The sequence below is a fragment of the Hyperoodon ampullatus genome (genome assembly GCF_949752795.1).
Source record: "Hyperoodon ampullatus genome assembly, chromosome: 4".
Lineage (NCBI taxonomy): Eukaryota > Metazoa > Chordata > Mammalia > Artiodactyla > Ziphiidae > Hyperoodon > Hyperoodon ampullatus.
Window position 1 is genome coordinate 109640341 of NC_136917.1, and position 23305 is coordinate 109663645.

General features: G+C 35.0%; 2 protein-coding genes across 2 annotated transcripts in view; both read right to left on the reverse strand.

Moving 5' to 3' along the window:
- The window catches only part of XRCC4 (X-ray repair cross complementing 4), a gene marked incomplete at both ends in the record, with an annotated part of 238159 nt that overhangs the window by 37885 nt on the left and 176969 nt on the right, over nucleotides 1-23305 (reverse strand). The gene's annotated exons all lie outside the window — the stretch shown is intronic.
- Nucleotides 1360-2126, reverse strand: LOC307052545 (large ribosomal subunit protein eL34-like). Its single transcript, XM_079703509.1, has one exon. It carries the CDS (start codon nucleotides 2110-2112, stop codon nucleotides 1759-1761), a length of 354 nt encoding a protein of 117 aa, XP_079559635.1. The 5' UTR covers nucleotides 2113-2126; the 3' UTR covers nucleotides 1360-1758.

Consider the following 23305-nt stretch of genomic DNA (forward strand, 5'->3'; position numbering starts at 1 on the left):
GATGAGGGGGGTATATATGGGAATACTCTGCACTATTTTCTCAATTTTTCTGTAAATCTAAATTAAAACTATTCTAAAAAATATAGTCCATCATAAAAAAAAAAGTTCATTTGGAAGCTGAAGATTCCGTTCTAATAGGCTGCTGTTGTGAGGTCTTGGTCAGCTCAGTATAATGGTCTTCTCAGCTGCAAAATGATTAGTAAGGTTTGGGTTTTTTTCTTTTTTCCCCAATCACTATAAAATGTTCTGAGGATATGAATTAGTTATAATTAGTTTATTTCCATGTTTGCTATTAATTCAGAAATTCAACTTCAGTTCAGTAATTCAATTTAATAAATATTTTTAGGTTGCTATATCATACCAACCAATCTGAGTGTGTCTTTAAAGGAAACAAAGTTTGTTTTCTGAAACAAAGGAAACATTATTCCTAGAGTTTTATCTAAATATCAATTTATGCAAAAATCTATAGTTTATGTGAAATTTTTACAGCAAAAAAGCAAAGGTAAATTTTCTCTAGACAATATCTAAATGATTATATATTTGGGAGGGCACTCAACTCTTGATTACCTGGTAGAAGGTAAACTAAAGTAATAATTAATCATAAAGAGTATATTTGTAAAGAAATGAAAATTACTATGAATAAAACAACTATATACCAAAAGATATTTGTAGTAATAAATAAATGGTACAGAGCTATCTAAGATAGCCTGATAGACTAGGCCCTATCCCTCAGCTCATACAGCAGTACTTGTGGGGTACAGGCACACTTCAGAGATAATTGTGGATTGGGGTCCAGACCACTGCAAAAAAGCGAATATCACAATAAAGCAAGTCACATGAATTTTTTGGTTTCCCAGTGCATATAAATGTTTACACTATATTGTAGTCTATTAAGTGTGCAATAGCATTATGTCTAAAAAATGCATATACTTTAATTAAAAATGCTTTATTACTAAAAAATGCTAACCGTCATCTGAGCCTTCAGAGAGTCACAATCTTTTTGCTGGTGGAGTGTCTTGCCTTGATGTTGATGGCTGCTGACTCATCAGGGTGGTGGTTGCTGAAGGTTGGGGTGGCTGTGGCTATTTCTTAAAATAAGACAACAGTGAAGCTTGCCACATTGATTAACTCTTCCTTTCATGAACAATTTTTCTGTAGTATGCAATGCTATTTGATAGCATTTTACCCAGAGTAGAACTGCTTTCAAAGTTGGAGACAATCCTCTCAAACCCTGCCATTGCTTTATTAAATAAGTTAGTGCAATATTTATTCTAAATCCTTTGTTGTCATTTCAACAACTTTCACAACATCACCACTAGTACTAGATTCTATTTCAAAACACTTTCTTGCCCATCCATAATAAGCAATTTCTCATCTGCTCAAGATTTATCATGAGATTGCAGCAATTCAGTCACATCTTCCACTTCTAGTTCTAGTTCTCTTGCTGTTTCCACTACATCAGCAGTTTCCTCCTCCACTGAAGTCTTTCGCCCCACAAAGTCATCCATGAGGGTTGGAATCAACCTGTTCCAAACTCCTGTGAATGTTGATATTTTGATCTCTTCCCATGAAACACAAATATGCTTAATGACATCTAGAATGGTGAATCCTTTCTAGAAGGTTTGCAACTTACTTTGCCCAGATCCATCATAGGAATCACTCTTTATGGCAGCTCTTTATGGCAGCTATCATCTTATGAAATGTATTTCTTTTTTTTTTCTTTTTGATTTTTTTATTACTCAAAGAAGCTTCATTTTTTTATTTAGCTTTCTGACTCTGCGCTTGTGCTTTCAACACTTTCACAACGATTTTCTGCTCCTCAATGAGGAAAGCGCACTTGATCCTGTCATGGACACATTTAGCACACATGGAACCACCATAGGCCCGGCTAACATGTTTTTTCGTTTTAGACAACCTCATAAGAACTTTAGGTCTCATAGCACGAACTCCTCGAAGTCGGCCTGGGCACACACCACATGCGGATTTTGGTGCTTTCCCAACTTTCTTGGTATAAAGGTAAATAATTCTATTACCAGGGGTTCGGGACAGCCTGGTTTTGTTAGAGTCTGTATTGTAGGACAGCCTACGATGGTATGTCAAACGCTGAACCATCCTGAATGCCTCTAGGTACCATCCCCGGAAGAGGAAGAAGAAAGCTGAAATGTATTTCTTAAATAATAAGACTCAAAAGTCAAAATGACTCCTTGACCCATGGGCTGCAGAATGGATGTTGTGTGAGCAAGCATGAAAACAACATTAATCTCGTTGTACATCTCCATCAGAGCTCTTGAACGACCAGGAGCATTGTCAATGAGCAGTAATATTTTGAAAGGAATCTTTTTCTGAGCAGTAGGTCTCATCAGTGGGCTTAAAACAGTAAACCAAATTGTCAGCAGATGTGCTATTATCCAGGCTTTGTTGTCCCACTTACAGAGCACAGGCAGAGTAGATTTAGCATAATTCTTAAGGGCCTTAGGATTTTCAGAATGGTAAATGAGCACTGGTTTCAAGTTAGTCACCAGCTGCACCAGCCTCTACCTAACAAGAGTCAGCCAATCCTTTGAAGCTTCGAAGCCAGGCATTGACTTCTCTTCTCTAGCTATGAAAGTCCAAATAGCATATTCTTCCAGTATAAGGCTATTTTGTCCACAATTAAAAATCTGTTGTTTAGTGTATCCCCCTTCATTAATAATCTTAACTAGATCTTCTGGATAACTTGTTGTAGCTTCTACATCAGCACTTGCTGCTTCACCTTGTACTTTTATGTTATGTAGGTGGCTTCTTTCCTTCAACCTCATGAACCAACTTCTGCTAGCTTCAAACTTTTCTTCTGCAGCTTCTTCACCTCTCTTGGCCTTCACAGAATTGAAGAGAGTTAGGGCCTTGCTCTGGATTAGGCTTTGGCTTAAGGGAATGTTGTGGCTGGTTTGATCTATCCAGACCACAAAAACCTTCTCCATATCAGCAGTAAGGCTGTTTTGCTTTCTTATCTTTTGTGTGTTTACTGGCAAAGCGATTTTAATTTCCTTCAGGAACTTTCCCCTTTGCATTCACAGTGTGGCTAACTGTTTGGTACAGGAATCCTATCTATCAGCCTGTCTCTGCTTTTGACATGCCTTCCTCACTAAGCTTAATCATTTCTAGTTTCTGATTTACAGAAAGAGTAAGACTCTTTCTTTCACTTGAACACTTAGAGGCCATTGTAGGGTTATTAATTGGCTTAATTTCAACATCCTATTGTATCTCAGGGAATAGGGAGGCACAAGGAGAAGGAGAATGATGGGGGAATGGTTGGTGGGTGGAGCAATGAGAACACACACAACATTTATTGATTAAGTTTGTTGTCTTACATAGGTGTGGTTCATGGCAGCCCCAAACAGCTACTATAGTAACATCAAAGATCACTGATCATAGATCATCATAACAAATATAATGATAATGAAAAAGTTTGAAATATTCTGAGAATTACCAAAATGTGACACAGAGTCATGAAGTGAACAAATGCTATTGGAAAATGACTTGCTTGACACAGGGTTGGCACAAACCTTCAATGTGTAAAAAACAAAACAAAACAACAAAAAAAACCCACAATACTTGAGAAGTGTAATAAAGTGAAGCTCAATAAAACAAGGTATGCCTGTATTCTAACACCACTGAGCAAGAAGTTTGGTTGAACTTCTAATTAAGGGTAGTAATGAAAGAGAAAGGAGGCATGTGTCTGCTTAATTCAAGACTCATAAATACAAGGATCTTTACTAAGAGTTGTTTAACAGCCCAGTACTTTTTTGGCAGATAATTTACATGGTCTTAAATCCAAGTACTTGTATTTCTTTTACACTTTTGGGTAACATCTGTGGACTGTGTTGAACTACTAGATTATTCATAAATTTGTTTTATGTCATATTGTTATTAGTTTTACAGTTTTGTTTTAACCAGGATTCTGGGTAGTCTGTGGTTTCCTTTCTATCTATTCGTCACCCCATTTATGCCAGTTAAACAAGGGTTGAATGTAGTTGAGTTCCAAGTAATTAGTTTTACTATATTCTCAAATTGTTTCCTGATTTGCCATGTGTCATCTGCAAATATTATCAGTTTTCCCTAATTATATTTGTAACCATTTTTTTTAACTTGAAGTTGCACTCAGATGAATCATTCTCTCAAATCCTTCATTCTTAAATAGTTTACTCCACATAATATTAACTAAATATAAGTAGGGTATGTGGTATTCTTTGTCTCTTTAATTGAATTTTCTATTATGTTATTTGTAGGGTTTTTTGCTAGATTATACTTGATTTTCACAAGTTATTGCAGTATAAAATTAAAGTTATTTTAATTGACCCATTCTTTAAAATTTGCCATGAAAATAATCTCTCTTTTTTACAATTTGGAAGTATAGTAGATTATTGCTGTTACTTATTTTCCTTATACTTTATATTATACTATCACAATAATAATCAAAGCTTTCTTATAAGAACATTCAGTCACCAGCCAACATTTATGTGATTTCTCCTATACTATGTAATAACTGTTCTTTCAAATGCATGTTTTGCTTTAATTTTACCCACAATGAGATATAGTTGAAACCTTTCTTCACACATAAATTTAAAAATATATATCCATCATTTTCCTTTACTGTTACGGCAGCAATATATCAATAGATAAAGCATGGATTTTAGACTGTTACTACCCAGGTTTGACTCCCTTTTATACCACTTATAATCTGTGATTCTCTGCATCTCAGTCTTCTCATGTATAAAATGGGGATAAAAATACTAGGTATGTCATAGACTTAGTGGAAGGATTAACTAAGGTAATGCATGTAAAGCACTTTGAAAAATTGTTACATTTTAAGTCCTTAATAGTATTAGCTATTATTAATTTTGCTGGTGTTATTTTTCACCCTCCCAAGAACCCTTATGAGCTATTTCTCCTTGAATTAGGTCTTCCACAATTTGTTTTCTATTAAAGATGAAATTTGTATGTCACAATAAGCTGCCTTGTAGCCATCTGATTAACTTTACCCATTAAGTTATTCTACTTATACCTTTAGTATAAATCTTGCTAAATTTTAGCTTATGAATTTGAATGATTGTTTCCAATATTTGAAAGGCTAGGTGTTTGCATAATATCTCTTGCTTAAAAGAACTAAACATGCTGGAGTGTGTGTGTGTGTGTGTGTGTGTGTGTGTGTGTATACATACATTTGGTTTTTTTTCTTAATAGCATTGGAGAGCTGATAAAGTACTAGGGAAATTATTAGAATAAAATCTAAAGAAGGCAGTACCCTAGAGGGTTAAAATGCACTAAAGCCTTTTTTTGCATGAGGACATTTACTGGAACTTTGTGACCTTAAGCTGCAGTTTTCATAGAGTTGCAGAGCACAGGGGTACAGAGACAAAGCTTAGGGATTGCCCAAAGAGGAGGCCCTACCCCATAGAAGTGGGTCACCCGAGATTCATTTAGTAACCACAAACCTACCCTTGGGTGTATTTGCAGCTCAAATTAATGTGACTTGGGTAGTTTAAAAAAACAAACAAACAAAAGCAAACCCTCAACGGTGAATGTGTTAGCTGGATTGTGGTAATTCTTTCACAATATATACATATCATCATGTTGTACACCTTAAATACATTACACTTTCATTTGTCAATTATACCTCAATAAAAATGAAAAATAAACAAATAAGAACACCTCAAACCAGGTAGTTTAAAGTAGTTGAAGACCATTAGTGCCCCTTTGTGGCAGAAGCAATGACAAATATTTTTCAGAGAAAACACCTTTATACTAGGTCTCAAAGAACTCCTACAAGTAATTTTCTAAGAAAAAATGAGTATCACACAGCAAAAAATTACTTCACTCATAAAGAAACAACACTTATGAACAAGAACAGTAGAAACAAGAACAACAGAAACTGGTTGCAAAGATTTCAAATATTAGAACTAACAGACAGCAATAAAATAACAATGCTTACTAAATTTCAAGAAATAAAAGATACTCTTAAGAATAGTAACAGGAAACTATAAACAATGATAAAGCATATTTGAAAGAGAACCACATACAATTTCTAGAAATAAAAAATATAATACCTGAAATTCAAAATTCAATGGTCAGGCTTAACAGAGATTAGGTTTTCAGATATGAAGAGAGAATTAGTAACCTGAAACATGACTAGAAGGAATTATGCAGAATTCAGCATAGGAAGTCAAAGAAAGGTTAAGAGACATAGAAAACAGAGTAAGATGGCCTTACCTAAGTGTAATTTGAGTTCCAAAAGAAAGGGACAGAGAGAATAAGACAGAAGAGATATTTGAAGAAATAATGACTGAAAAATTTTTGGAACCAATGAAAGTGACCAATCATTCTCCTTAAAAATCACAAATCAGGGCTTCCCTGGTGGCGCAGTGATTGAAAGTCCGCCTGCCGATGCAGGGGACATGGGTTCGTGCCCCGGTTCGGGAAGATCCCACATGCCGCGGAGCAGCTGGGCCCCTGAGCCGTGGCCGCTGAGCCTGCGCGTCCGGAGCCTGTGCTCCACAATGGGAGAGGCCACAACAGTGAGAGGCCCGCGTACAGCAAAAAAAAAAAAAAAAAAAAAAAATCACAAATCACAAGCAAAATAACCAAAAAGAAATTCACACTTGGATGTACCAGAGTGAAACTTCAGAACACCAAAGACAAAGAGGTAATCTTAAAAGTAGCCAGTGAGAAAAGGCAGATTACCTCCCAAAGAGTGATTGTGAGACTGTCAGCAAATGTTCAATTTCCCATGAAATTAAATCTTTAGCATGTTGAAAGAAAATAACTGCTAACCCAAATTCTAGCTCCAGTAGAATTTTCACAAGAGCAAAAGTCAAAGACATTTTTCAACCCACTAAAAAACGGAGAAAGTTTGCCTCTAATAGAGTTTCATTAAAGGCAATTCTGAAGAATGTATTTCAGATAAATGGAAAATAATCCCAGATAGTAGTTCTAAAATGCAAGTAGTTCTAAATCCAAGAAGGAAAATAAGAACAGTGACAGTTATAAATTTGTAGATAAATTTAAATGATCACTGGCTACATATATGAAATAATAAGAAGAATGTCTTTTAAAAAAAAGAATTTAACTATCGTCAAATACATTAAAATAACATATAACTTTGTGGGATTTAGGTATTAAAGGAATTAAAGTTTAAAGGAATTCAAGTGTTCCAAATATTGTGTTCTCTGATGGGAGCAAAAGGGTACACGATTGACTTCTACACTTTCATAAGTTAAGAAAACATGTTGGAATTGTAGAGTAGCCACTAAAAGAAGAGAAACAGTATATTTACTCCAAAACAGTAAAAAAACAAAAGTTGAAAGACAAAAACTGTCAGATGAGATAAACAAAACAGAACAAAACAAAAACGAACAAACAAAAAATGCAGTTAAATGCAGTATACCAGAGAGATTTCCAAAATGTAAGGATATCTAAAGGTAGAAAGTAACAAAGATGGAAAAACATATATACCAGGTAAACGCTAACAAAAAGAAAACTCATGTGGTTATATTAATATCTTTTATTGAGATAAACAGAATTACTAGAAATAATGAGAGTGATTTTATAATAATTTAAAGATTCCATTTTTCAGGAAGATAAACTATTTTATCTAATAACAGACTCAGATTAACAACTACAATAAGATATAGACAAGCTTATTATGGTAGTGAAAGATTTTAACACATCTCTTTTCATAGAATAACCAGAGGAAAATGGATGTGGATATAGATTTTAATAAGAAGCTTAACAAATTTGACCCACTGAACATATATAGAACACTTCACCCAACAAATGCAGACATATTCTCTTCTAGCACATATAGAACATTTATGGTGCCTAAGAAAATTTTCAACAAACTTCAAAGGACTGAATTCATATAACATGTAACCTAAACTCTGTCACTTATTAGCTTTGTGACATTGCTGAAGTTCTTTAGCCTTTCTGAGCTTCAGTCTCCTAACTTCAAAATGGGGTAACAATGGTATACATCAGCTGTGTAACCAGAAACAGAAAGAGATGATGCACTGAGGGGTCCTACACGCAATGAGAGATGGTTTGGATTTTAAAATAATGAATTTAAACAAGGAATGGCATGATTAGATATGTTTTAGAAAGATCATTTTGGCAGCAAGACAGAGAATGGCTTAGAGAAAGGGAAAACTAGAAGCAGGGTGATGTGTTAGGAAAAATTATAATACATCAGATAAGAAATAATGAGGGCTTGAAGAGCGTGTGAAAGGACATATCTTCACAGATATTTACCTTCCTGTTTACAATTTCAGTGCCAAAGAGAACTAACCGAAACTAGGTCTACTAAATATATAGCTATTACTTTAAAATTCTTTGGTGAATAACTGAAAATGTTAAAGCACACAATTTTTTCATTCATTAAAAAGAGAGAATTTAAGACGCAATCTTTAAGGCAATATCTCTATGACCTACACGGAAAAGCAACTGAGGTATGGTATATTTTATTTGTGTGTATATACATATACTATATAGATAACAGATATAGATTTATTTTTTAAATAAGTCTATTTTTAAAGTATTCTCTGATCTCACTCTTTAATATCGTCTAAAGTTTAATAATCCTCACTGTTAGGTATTTCTTCACAGCCAATCCCCCAAAGTAAACACTGCATATTTCTGTTACTTGCTATTAACAGATACTTAAAATATTTGCATATTAGTGTATTCTCTAAATAATCTTAGAAAACTCAAGAGAAAATATTTCTATGCACAGATTTTTGAGGCCATTCAGTTCGTTAACACAAATGAAGCGAATATTAAAGAAAACTCTATTTTCTTTATAATTTTCATTTACTTGGAATTTGGCTAACATATAAAAGTATATGTAATTTAAGTTTGAGTAAGTGAAGTTAAAATTAGTCTGAATAATATGTCTGTGTAGCATAAACATTCTATATGGAAGAGGCCCCCCCCTTAGTTTTGCTTTTGCTTTTTCTATCATGGACTCAAAGGCCATAAGTGGTAGGAAGCAAGATTTAAATTTAGGGGGAATAACACTTGGCTAGTGTAAATGATAGTGCTGATAAGGACAGCTATTGCAGAGAATGCCATGGTGACATATCCTTGCTAAAAGAGTTCTCATTTCTCATAGTACCAAATTAATTTTCATCTGCATGTCCTATACAAGAGTGTCATAAAAGAAAATGAGATTCATTCGAAATGAAAGGATGTGCTGAAATAGTGTCAGAATAAGATGGATGGAACAGGCAAAGAGGTAGATGTGATTCCAAGCGATTTTACACATTGTTTCTGCCAATCATTTTGGAACTCTTCCAAACGTTACATCAAATAAAGTCAACCTCAAGAGAGATTTGTAATTTATATAATTTACACTCTGGCAAAAAGTAATGCTAAATATCACTGCTGCTGCTATCTGGAAAGAAGAGCAGAGGAGGTAAAGGAGATCAAGGTCATGCTTATTTGCTACTTCTCTCTTATCTTCCACTGCAAAGCATCAAACTGTATCTAGAATCTGACAATACATCACCCCTTTCATCTTTCATCTGGATTAGAGCAGCCTTTTAACTGGTCTTCCAGAGTTCCACTTGGGACCACTTTCAATCAATCTACCATAGAGCAGAAAAAGTGATCTCACAATGTAAATCAAATAACAAAATTCACTGTTTAAAACCCCGCAAGTTTCCCAAAGCACAAAGAATAAAATCCAACCTCCCTTACTTTGGGCTCTAAGCTCTGCATGATCTGGCCTGCCTACCTCTGTGTGTGTGTGTGTGTGTGTGTGTGTGTGTGTGTGTGTTAACCTCCTGTGTATGTTACTACCTAACCGTGCCGAGGTTCTATCCACCTTAGAACATTTGCATATACCCTTCTTTCTTCACGGAATACCTCACTTCTAAAAGCCTATTCCTTCTATTTACATGAAGCTTAAATATTACCTGCCTCGAGTCTTTCCTGACCACGTGTCTCAACTCCCTGTTTTTAGCATACATCATAGTGTACGATTAGTTTTTATATTTGTCAACTTTTTACAAAGTTACTTTCCTAACATGGAAGCTCTATGAATACAGAAGGTGCCGGAGCACTGCCTCAGCATTCAAGCAGCTTAAAAACCTAGTATGGAGGTAATTCACATACATAAATACCAGCCAAATGGATTAAAAATTAGATGATGTACTTAATAGCCTACAAGCTCAAAGAGGAAAGACTGTACTCAGTATTTCCAGGAAAGTCTGGTAGAAGAGGTGACTTTTAAAGGCTAGGACTATAAAAGAATAGGAAATAAGAATTTTCAAGCAGAGAGTTTAGGCAAAACAAAAACATAAAAGTGAAGGGATGAGAAATATTTACAGAATTTCAGTAAGTCTGATTTGAGAACAGTAACTGATAAGTAAAGCATAGGGTAGTATTAGGAGATAAGATTGTGGAGGTTTGGTCATGAAAAAGGACATCATTTTCTTTGGGAGAGGAGGGAAGAAGCTATGGTGACATATAAGACGAATACGACTGGTGACAAATAATAAGGAGTGGAGAACATCTTCTACTGGGTCTATGACTAGAGACAAAGTCGCTGGTGTGGTGGGAATGTATCCATGGAAAGAACAGCTTAGGCAGATGACAAAAATGGAGATCCATATCTTTATTTACATTTTAAATTATAACTGTTAAATAAAATTACATTGAGCAAGAAATGGGCCAATAATAAATCTCACTATTATTTCTATTTTTATGACAATAGGAACTAATTCTAGTTCCTATATATACTATATACTGAGTTTAAAAAGATCACTTTATCCTGTCACTAAATCTACAATAAAATAAAGACTTAAGTTCCTCTCTTTTCTAGTGAACTAAGAAAAATCCAAAATATATTTTTGTCAGCTAGTCTAGAAAATAAACAAAAGACACACATTTGATGAAATTGTGAATTTATGAAAAAATAATTTCATTAATATGTGATTGGTCAAACAACTAAACCAAAAAAAAAAAAAAAAGGTGGGGGGGAGGAAAGAAAGAATTGCCGGTCCATTAAGTTCACTGGGATGTTAACTAGCCTGTAAGTATGAGAATAAAGAGTCCTGCTGTGTTTAACTTGCAGAACTATAAATTATTTTATTTACAAAAATAAATCATTTCATTAATTTTGGAAATATGGTACAATTTAAAATTTCATTTATATGAAGTAAAATAATGCCACTTCATTACCATAAGGCAAACAGTGGGAAAGTTGAATACATATTTAAAGATTTACTTCAGATTAGATACTAGAGCTTAAGTTTGTGGCTAATGAATACCACAAAACACTGAATTCTTCAGCAGAAAAATATTTAGTCAATCCCAATTATTCAGGAGGATACTTACTAGAATTTGTAATAATTGTAAACAGAAAGTGCTCTCTGCAAGTGTTTTCCAAAATCCCATGAGACACTCCAGTAAAAGGTGTTTTAAATTCAAACACATTTGGGAAATGTTGATTCAATAAAGCTAACACGTAAACGTTCACTGTGAATCTCAGGGAAGGGCTATAGCCTGCAAAGTTTCCCCAAAGCAGATGGCTAGGGAACCTCTTACTTGCCGGACAGTTCCTTTTACTATTTCAAGGAACAAACTCTGAGATGCTGCTTTATGAGAAATGATGGGATTCAGTTTTCCCTACAAACTTTGGTAGTTTCGCTTCACCTTTCTTTATGCCTTATTCACAGAATGTCCTCAAGTCCCACATCTTGCCCTACACCTCAAATATATATAAATACACACACATACACACAATATAGATGCCGCATTTATACAAATACAAAATTTTAAGTATGTATGTATCTTTCATATCTATCTACCTATCAAAATTTACCCTCTCTGAGCAATGCCCCAGGATCCAGTTGTTTTCTCCTTCCCTTTCTCCCAAATCAAAAGTCTTAACACATAGTGCCTCTGAATCAGGTGTCATAGAAAAGCACCTAATAAATTAAAATGATTTGGCAGATAAAGTTGGTAATAATCAGGTGTACAGAAATTTTAAAAGCACAGGGCTATCTGTCTTAACCTAAAGAAATAAACCATAAACAGTAAATGAAGTTTGAAGGTGGATTAAGTCAGAGGGAAGATGTTCTATTCTGCTGATCCAACAACTATTCTACATAAGCATCTATCCACCTTGTTTACGTGTAAGTCCAGTAACAAATTTTTATCCAAGGAAAGCATTGCTATTATTCTTTGGGAAAAGTATTTAAATTTTTCAATGTTCTTCTTCTACCCTTCCCAACACAAAAGAAAAAAACAGAGAAAGAAACAGAAAATAGAGAAAGAAAAAAAGAGAGAAAGAAAATTCAGGCAAATTTTATAGGAAAATGACAAAACTTTTTTTATACATATTTTATAAAATTTATAATTGCATAATCCTAGTGTGAACTGTGACGTAGAATTATATAATTTATGAGCTGAAACTACTCTTACTAATGACCTGATCCAAAAGTCTCATTTATGTATGAAATTTTAAAAGGAAGGAGAGGTAATAAATGAACTCAAAGTCACACAAACACGTTGCCTAACCAGAGCTTAAAACCCAAATCTTTCAACTCTTTGTCCCCTAGGCTTTCCAATTCACCAGAGTGCCTCCCACATTTTTGTTTTGTTTTGCTTTTTTTTTTTTTCTTTTGCGGTACGCGGGTCTCTCACTGCTGTGGCCTCTCCTGTTGCGGAGCACAGGCTCCGGATGCACAGGCTCAGTGGCCATGGCTCACGGGGCCAGCCGCTCCATGGCATGTGGGATCTTCCCGGACCGGGGCACGAACCCATGTCCCTTGCATCGGCAGGCGGACTCTCAACCACTGTGCCACCAGGGAAGCCCTGTTTTGCTTTTGAAAATCTTCACACATTGCAGAAAAATAAGATATAGTAATACATTTTGTGCTTGTATTCTACATACTTACATGTCTAAATATTAAAAGTTACCAGCAATGTTTATTTTATTTCCTTTCTGAATTTATTCATATTCATCTGCTGATTTTGAAGTCTTGACAACACACGCATAACCTACCTAAGCTGAATGACCACAAAACACGACGAAGTAATGATTTTTGAGTGTACATTTCTCCTTCAAAAGTGATACTATTATTGGGACTTCCCTGGTGGTCCAGTGGTAAAGAATCTGCCTTCCAGTGCAGGGGACGTGGGTTCGATCCCTGGTTGGGGAACTAGGATCCCACATGCTGCGGGGCAGCTAGGCCCACATGCCACAACTGCTGAGCTTGCATGCCACAACAGGAGAGCCTGCGTACCGCAAACAACAGAGCTCGTGCACTATGGAGCCTGCGTGCCACAACTAGAGAGAGAAAACCCGCATGCCACAACTAAAGAGTAATCTGCACATCGCAACGAAGAGCCCGTGTGCTGCAACAAAAGATCCCATGTACCGCAGCAAAGATCACAGGTGCTGCAGCTAAGACCCAACACAGCCACCCCCCAAAAAAAGTGATACTGTTATTATCATGCCTAAAGAAAAGCACATCTTTACCGGCCAATATTCACAAGGATTGGTAATTTTGTAGCATTCTACAAATCTCTGAATAGTGACTATTGACAAAAGGATAAAAATTCAATTTATTTAGATTAGAGAAAAGAAAACTGTAGAGAACTTAGACTTCTTTGTATTAATTTAGAAAATCCCTGAGCTCTCTAAATTACTACATGAGCTCTTAAACAAGAAGTCACAAATAATGAAAAATTTCCTTTTATGCAAATAATAAGGTGAAACAGATTCTTCCCAACTATTTTTCAGTCAAGAAACTGCTAGCTTGAGCCTTAATAATGTGCTTTTTAAGTGTCCAAGTAATGAAGATTTATTTTTAGCAGAGAATGCTTATAAATCACATGGTACAGAATATAATCAGAGTACTTGTAATGTAGTTATCATGCAATAAGTATTTATAAAATGAATGAAATACAGATGGACATTTAAGTTTTGACTTTCTTAAACAGAATTAATAAAAGTACCCACTTTATATATCATTCTTATATAATGTATATGTAACCACATTTTTATAATTTCTCAATTGTTAAAGCTGAATTTAGTCAACAATATTTCAGTTCTCTGTTTTGGATTAAGTAAATTTAATGTATTGCATAAGGGAGATGTCCAGTTTCATTTCTGATATGTAAAGAGCTTGGAAGTCATCACTCCTATCCTTACAAATAAAGCTGAACAAACTGAAAATCAGTTTGTTGGACCAATCAGATAATTGAGATTGGAGAGGAAACCACCACCTCAAAATCTGGAGAGATAGGTTAATCCAGATTATCAAGGCTGAGATCTGTTTCCCTGGAGTTGAGGACCTGGGAGCCATAAATTGGTTAAATGGCAATGCATTGCTGGAGACTGAATGTAGACTAGCTGGAGATTAAGAAACTCCTGGGGTGGGGTGGGGCGGGGGGCACATTTTGGGGAATCCCCACTCTTTCCTGGATTTTGCCTCCAGGAATCCCACCAGGTTCTCATAGTGAAGATCCAAGAAAGATCTTCTCCTGATTCTAGCAGGGGGGAGGGAATGAGTCATCTTTGTGAAATACACCCAGAGACTCTCTGTAGCAAAGGCCTACTCTCCAGGGAAAAAGACCTGATCTAAGTTTCTTCCCACATCGGGTAAGGATATTTCTCATGCTCCAGCCTCCCTCCCTTTCTTATTCCACTTAAGAGAAGAGGGGAAAAAAGAGCTATAACACCAGATAAACACTTATGAAACTCACAGCCTCAAGACACAGGCCTGCTGAAAGACTGATATTTAATCATAAAAAGGTAGAATGCCTTTCTCCTACACCATACCATCACACCAATAGGGTTTCAGTAAAACACAGTTGATTAGAGTTGAAAGAGCTGGAAGATGCAGACTCTCTTTGAGGAGAAGTATTCAGGGAAGTCCAAAGATAAGAGGAGAGACAAAAAGAAGGGCACCGGGGGAATCTGAAGCTTCTGACAATAAACATTAGATACAGCACAACTCCAAGCACAGTAACATAAATCCTCACATTAAAGTCCTCTTCAGCTCCTATTACTCAATACATGTCCAGCTTTCAACAAAAAATTACACGGCATGATAGACAGCAAGGAAAAAAAAACAGTGTTAAGAGTAAAAGCAAGCATCAGAACCTGACTGAGACATGGAATAGATGTTGGAATCATCACACAGAGAATTTAAAATAATTACAATGAATATGTTAAGGGTGCTAATGGAAAAAGTAGACAATTTGCAAGAACAGATGAACAATGTAAGCAGAGAGATGAAGACTCTAAGAAAAAAATCAAAATGAAATGCTAGAAATCAAAAGCACTATAATAGAAATGAAGAATATATCTGATGGGCTCATCAACAGACTGCACACAGCCAAGGGGAAAAAAATCAGTGAGCTTGAAAACAGGTAAGCAGAAAGTACCAAAACTGAAATATGAAACATTAAAAGAATGAAAAATGACAGGATATCCAAGAACTATGGGACGATTTCAAAAAGTATAACATATGAATAATTGGAATACACAAGAAGAAAGAAGAGGAAGCAGAGTAGAAGAAATATCTGAAGTACTAATGTCTGAGAATTTTTCAAAATTAAAGACAGAAAACAAGCCACATATCCAGGAAGGTCAGGAAATACCAAACTAGACAAACATCAGAAAAAAAAATAAAACAAAAAACATACACCTAGGCATATCATATTCAAATTGCAGAAAACTAAAGACAAAGAAAAAATCTTGAAAGAGGCAAGAGCAGGTAAGATATCTTACCTAGAGAGGAACAAGTAAAGAATTACAGTGGACTTCTCATCAGAAACCATGCAAACAAAAAGAAAGTGGAGTGAAATATTTAAAGTGTTGAAGAAAAAGCCCAAAAATCTAAAAGTCTATTTTAGTCTAGTGAAATTATCCTTCAAAATCAGAGAAATAATGCTTTTCTCAGAAAACCAAAAAAAGATATAATAGACAACAAAACGTAATAATCCTAAGTGTGTATGCAACTAATAACAGGGTCAAAATACAAGAAGCAAAACTGATAGACCTGAAAGGTATAACAGAAAAATCCACTATTAGAGTTGGAGATTCAATACCCTTATTTGAGTAATTGACAGATCAAGCAGGCAGAAAATCAGTAAGGATACAGTGGGCCTGAACAGCACTATCAATCACCTTGATTTAAATGACATTTATAGAATCCTTCATCCGACAACAGCAGGATACACACTCTTCTCAAGCTCACAAGTAACATTCACAAAGATAGACCATCCACTGGGCTATAAAACAGCCTAACACATTTAAAAGAACAGAAATCATACAAAGTATGTTCTTAAGCCATAATGGAAATAAACTGGAAACCAGTAACAGAAACGTTACAGCTGGAAAATTCCAAAGTATTTGGAGGTTAAACAACATATTTCTAATTACTTCTAAACAACATACTTCTAAACACATCGGTCAAATAAAAAATCTCAAGAGAAATTTTAAAACTCTGAAGTAAATGAAAAGGAAAATACAACTTATTAAAATTTGTGGGATGGATGAAAAGCAGTACTTAGAGGGAAATTTATAGCTTTGAATGCATATATTTGAAAAGAAGAAAGATCTAAAATCAATAACCTAAGCTTCCATTTGAGGAGACAGAAGACTAATTTAAGCTTAAAACAACGAGAAGAAAAGAAACAGTAAATATTAGAGCAAAAAACAATGAAATTGGAAACAAAATAGCAATAGAGAAAATCAATTAAACCAAAAGCTGTTTCATGAAAAGATGAATAAAAATTATTACATTAGACAATGTATATGGAAGTACCTTGTAAACTGTAAATATTTTATATAATACTGAATTTATTCATTAATTTAAAATATGTTCAAATTTGGGGGAGGACTGAACATAGTACAGATGGTGAAAACACTGACAGCAATCCACAGTCTTTTGCATAATTTATGGATGAGATATATCACAAGGGTTTTATGATTAGATTCTAGATACCTGTCTGCACTTCCATCCTGAACCATCTATAAGGTTAGCAAAGAAAACTATTTGCATTATAAAATGGTGTTGTAAATTGTCAGGCTGAAATAATCAAACATCAACATTAATAAAATTTAACTCAGCTTTATTTTTCAACCCTTTGGATTAACTTTTGCAGAATAAGGTCTAGAGAGCTGTGCTATCTTCTCCCTGTTGCCCTGGCATGCTGAGTTGTACGTTGTTTGAAAACAGATTTCCTTGTCAGATGGATAAGCTTCTGCCAATAATTTTGCACTGAAGATTTTTCTTTTTCTTCCTCATATTGTCCCTGAAACCTTATGAATGGACCGAATACCAAATCCACTGACAGATCTAGTATGTATGCCTTTCATTTCCAATTGCCTATCTAAGAATATGTTGACTAGAACTGTGTGTGTATACATACATATATTATGTATATACACACACAATTCATATATATACATATACATATGTGTGTATATATGTATGAATGAAAGTGTATATGTGTACATACACACACACACACACACACACACGCGCGCGCGCACACCCCTCTCCTGTTGGTTCTGTTCCTCTGGAGAACCTTGACTGACACAAAATTTTCTATTTGTTCATTTTTGCCTTAGGCTTCCCAGTGACACTGATGCAATGCTTAGGTCTTTGACATTTAGGACCAAGAAGATGGCTCATGTTACTGGAATAATGATGTTCAATAACTTTTTATTTTCATCTGATCTAAGCAGCAATGGGAAAATATGTTTTCACATGATAAAAGTCCCAAACAACGAATTCTGTTCTTAATTCCATCTTTACTACCAATTAAGAAATTTTTAAGGAAGCCTTTTTATAAGGGCTTCAAGATATATACTACACATTAGTATGTATTTGCAGTCTAGCTAAGAATAATAAAAACTTTCACCAAAACCTTGCAATGTTTTATGATCTAAATCAACAAATTTTTACAGTATGTCAAGTGTGTTAAGTCATTATGTTACATAGCTACAAATGCTAAACAATTATTTTCAAATAAAAATTACATAATAATAAAGAGAAACATTTATTATCATAAGATATACACTATGCTATGTGTTTTACATGGATTATCTCATTCAACATCAAAACAAGAGGAAACAAACAAACAAAAAACTACAAGCTATGACCTCTTAATATGACCTTTAACAGAGAAGAAAAAAGTTTAGTGATATGAAGTAATTTGCCTGAGGTCAAAAAAGCTGGGAGCTCATGATTCTAAAACCTGTGTTCTTAACTGCTATTTAACCAAGAAATGATTTTGAATGAATAAAATTCATTCCACCTTTCCAAACCAGTGACTGACTATGTGTTGACTTTGTTGTAGTTATTGAAGAACAGAGGCCACTGGTACGCAATTCTTTTGAACAATTTCTAGGATAGGAATGTGACTAGCAGATAATCAGATTAGTATAAATATCTGAAAATAGCATTTAATATAGACTTTGAAGCAGAAAATGCCAGGAAAAGGTAATAGTAACTATCTTTCAACAGTTTAACTCATATCTGTTTAATTTATAGCAAACATCAAAATTAACAAGAAACTGATGCGTGGCAAAAAACTGATTTTGATAGCAATATGTGTTCATTGGAACCTCACAGTTACCACTATAGAGTGAGATCTGCTATTAGGCACGCTTATTTTGAAGTATACTATTTAGACATGGATCTATATCCTTACTTTGCCATATCCTTGGGAAAGTTCGCTTGGAAAAGCTCCCTGTACCTCAGTTTCTTCATGAGTTGAATGAGGATAACAAGACCTACCTTGCAAGACTGTTGTAAAGACTAGAGAGAATCTATGTAGTGAATGGTGAAAACATAGTAGGTGCTAAATAAATTATGGCTGCTGTTATTATTGCTATCATTATTACTGTTATCACAAATAAATGTAGAGGGTTGCCTGTATTATAAAGAGAGGATCTTGGAGAATCACTTCAGAGAGCCACTAAGTGAGGGTGAAGACCACAGTTGGCTGCTTTGGGCGTGGAATAAAGGTGACAAGCTGTCAGACGGAAAAGTGAATGTGTGAGTCAGAAAGGTCAGAGAAGAACTGTAACAGGGAGCTTCTTTTAGAGATTTTAGGCATGAAATTGATTAGTGGAGAAAGGATACTGAAATTCACACAGACAGACCAAGTCATAGTCCATTGGTCCCAAGAGTCACATTTAGGTTTCAGTCAGAGATGTGTGGTGGATGCTAAATTATTCTAGAACCTCACCCAGCTATGGATATTCTCTTACTAACCAAGCATTAAGGGCTGGATCTGCTGGCTTTTCTAAAGGAACACATGACAAGGTCAGGGGATATTTTACACGAATCCCACTTCTGATTCAAGCAAACTTTGAAAAAGGTAATAGCGAGCTCCTGTGAAAAGTCATGTTTTTAAGTTTTTGTACATCAGACGCTACATTCCAGGAGGGTGGAGAGAAGCGGAGGTAACCACAGTCCATGCCTCCACCCCTCTAAATAAAGGCCAAAGGAATTACCCACAGGACCAGAAAAAGTTATACAATGCAGAATTACAAGAACATACTCATGGTTCTCAGCGGGATTTATTACTTTTAATTTACCAAAGCTATTGTGATGAAACAAACATCCCCCCTCACTTTGATTGATATTAATTTGTTGCACAATATAGCACCACAGCCAATTTCTCTTTGCAGAGTATTTCCCAAAACTATGAACAAATCAGAATGGTTCTGAAAAGATACTTACTTTCCATTCCTTTGTTTTACACAGAGATTCCAAAGACAGCTTGATGACCTGTTTTTATTTACAAAACGTAGTAACTCCCCCACTTACCTCTCAATCTATCCCTTCTCTTTCCCGATATAGTCCAATAACTCCCAGAATCCAACTCTACATTCCTTACAGTTTTTAAAAATTATTTTAAATTCTACAAGTCATACATGAATGTACTTAGACTGTACTTTAGATAAGGCTAAAATCTCGTTTGAGATACTCACCCTCGCCCCAAATTCCAACCCCCATCTGCATCAGAGGTAGCCATTATTAACAGTGTATATGTAACCTTTCAAAACCTTTATTCACCAATAGAAAATACTTGCCATTTTCTGTTCTGTTTTTACCAATTGCCATTATAATGTATGTACAATCTTGTAACTTGCTTTTATTAAGTTGTAAGAAATTCTAGGTACACATATTCATTTATAGAGGCTAAAAGATTAGTGGAAACAATGGTGGACACACAGCAGGTTCTAAGAACCTGTGCACAACCATGAAATTTTGGGTCCCTTACTAACTTCACTATCCTCATTTCTGAATAATCTTCCATCTCCCTCTCTTACAGGTTTTGTGTAAAAACTAAATGAAGTAATATGTGTGTGTGTTTTAAAAGCTGTACAGTTTTATATATAAATAAAATGTGATTTCTTAAATATTATCTGGAAAATAAAATCAGGTAGTGCTACTATTCTAAAACTATATACTATAGGTATTTAACTCAAAATTTTAACCAAGAAGTGCCACAATATTGAAACATTTAGCTAGTGGCATAGCATTCCTAGCTTTTGAATGCTTCATTGGAAGCATTACATCAAAGGTTTAATCATGAGAAAATAAATTTGCATGTAAGCTCAAGTTATTAAACTGTTTACAAATTTGATTCAATTTTTAATTCTGTGAGCTTCTGTGCTTGATTCCGAGAGTAAATGAACAGCAGCCCTAATGTATTAAAACAGTTAGAATAACGAAATCAGAAAACAGATTTGCAAAACTATGACATTTAAAAATATATTAAAATTTATGCTAAATCTACTATTTTAGTAAAAACAACTGTGTAAATTATTTCAGTTTAAGTTACAACTCTTTTTAGCAAAATGCTCTTTATAAGATATAAGCCTGGAAGGTCTGCATTTTAAGTAAATTCAGACATTAAGATTCTTGGGGGAAATAGTCAAAAAAGAATGCACTACAAAGTCCCCCTCATTTCTAGTTTTTTTCAATAACAAACAATATCACCTTCACCTAAACTGAAAACTGCCATGTATTTGTTCTGTTTGCTTTTCATTATGAATTACTCACTTTTGGTGGGGAGCGGGGAGCTGGGGGTTCAGAGAAGGTTTTGAGGAAGTGACATGTTTTTCAACCTATCCAATTTCCTTTATTTGAAACACATTACTTCACACTATTTCTTCAGGATGTCCAAGTTCAAAGGGCTACCTAATTTTCACTGCTTAACATTAAAACAAAAAAGAACCATGGGCTCAACATCATTAATCATTAGAGAAGTGCAAATCAAAACTACAATGAGATATCATCATACTGGTCAGAATGGCCATCATCAAAAAATCTAGAAACAATAAATGCTGGAGAGGGTGTGGAGAAAAGGGAACACTCTTGCACTGTTGGTGGGAATGTAAATTGATACAGCCACTATGGAGAACAGTATGGAGGTTCCTTAAAAAACTAAAAATAGAACTACCATACGACCCAACAATCTCACTACTGGGCATATACCCTGAGAAAACCAGAATTCAAAAAGAGTCATGTACCAAAATGCTCATTGCAGCTCTATTTACAATAGCCAGGACATGGAAGCAACCTAAGTGTCCATCAACAGATCAATAGATAAAGAAGATGTGGCACATATATACAATGGAATATTACTCAGCCATAAAAAGAAACGAAATTGAGTTATTTTCAGTGAGGTGGATGGACGTAGAGTCTGTCATACAGAGTGAAGTAAGCCAGAAAGAGAAAAAGAAATACCGTATGCTAACACATATATATGGAATCTAAGAAAAAAAAGAAAAGGTCATGAAGAACCTAGGGGTAAGACGGGAATAAAGACACAGACCTACTAGAGAATGGACTTGAGGATACGGGGAGGGGGAAGGGTAAGCTGTGATAAAGTGAGAGAGTGGCATGGACATGTATACACTACCAAATGTAAAATAGATAGCTAGTGGGAAGCAGCCCCATAGCATAGGGAGATCAGCTCGGTGGTTTGTGACCACCTAGAGGGGCGGGATAGGGAGGGTGGGAGGGAGGGAGACGCAAGAGGGAAGAGATATGGGAACATATGTATATGTATAACTGATTCACTTTGTTATAAAGCAGAAACTAACATACCATTGTAAAGCAATTATACTCTAATAAAGATGTTAAAATATAAATAAATAAATAAATAAATAATAAATAAAAGAATCACAAAGGGCTCCCAGAGGGACCTGGTTTGATTTGGAAAATGACTAAACTGGCAAACACACCTCTCAATGGGAGGTGTCACTACTGTCTCCAGAAGCCCTAGAAACAAAGTCCCAAACACACAGAGTCATAAAAAAAAAAAAAAAAAGAACCATAGGAAAGTACTGACGTATATACATATATGTAAAAAATATTACACAAAGCCATAACATTTTGGGGGGTGTCAATGTGATCATAGCAAGATAACTCAGAGCTGAGTTAAGATCCTGAAACACAACTAAGAGTGATTTCCAAGTACATTCATGTCTGAGAAGGAAGGCGGGGCAGATGGAACATGTATCTAATGTCTACCTTTTAGATGCCAAGAGTGAAGGCGAACTGTAAGAATTATTTGAGGTCAATTTAATCCAGCTCTAAATTATAAATCTAAGTGAACATACATATTTAATGAATTAGTGGAATACAGTAGATCATAAAACTCTAATTGTATAAATCAGAACAATGAGTCATATGACAGTTTTAGGACCCATTTTAATGTTTTATAGTTTGTGCCAATTTCTCTAAATAGAGAAATTCTGACCATTGGTACTTCAAATTTTCACTCATAGGAAAAAGTAAGCAATAACACAATGACAGATGCTCAGACTAGGTACACAAAAATGAGAGAAATGAAAATTATAACTATCCATTCTACAAATTAGGTGAACAGCAGAAAAAGCACATGGAATCTCACAAGACCACAGGCTCCAAGCCCTAGCTTCAATATACTAAAACATTTTGGATCACAGTTTCTTCAAATATAAAATGAGGGGGTTGGACTATATCTTCAATGTTCTCTACAGCCTATGATATTTCATGGGAAAAATTTCATAATGGTAGTGGGCTTATAAAACCTATGATTTGAATGCCAAAAATGGTAACCTGGGAAATTTTTAATGGCTTGTGGAATATTTATTGCTGTCAACTAATTCTTTTTTTCAAAAACCATTTTTTTGGGGTCTGGCTACAGAAATAATTACACATTATCTGTAGGCAATGTGGAAAATAGAGACAAACCCAACTAAGAAAAAGAATGACCTATAATCACTACCCAAAGATAACCT

What these genes read in the sequence shown, in the direction of transcription:
- LOC307052545 (XM_079703509.1), bottom strand. Translation starts at nt 2,112, where the DNA reads ATGGTTCAGCGTTTGACATACCATCGTAGGCTGTCCTACAATACAGAC.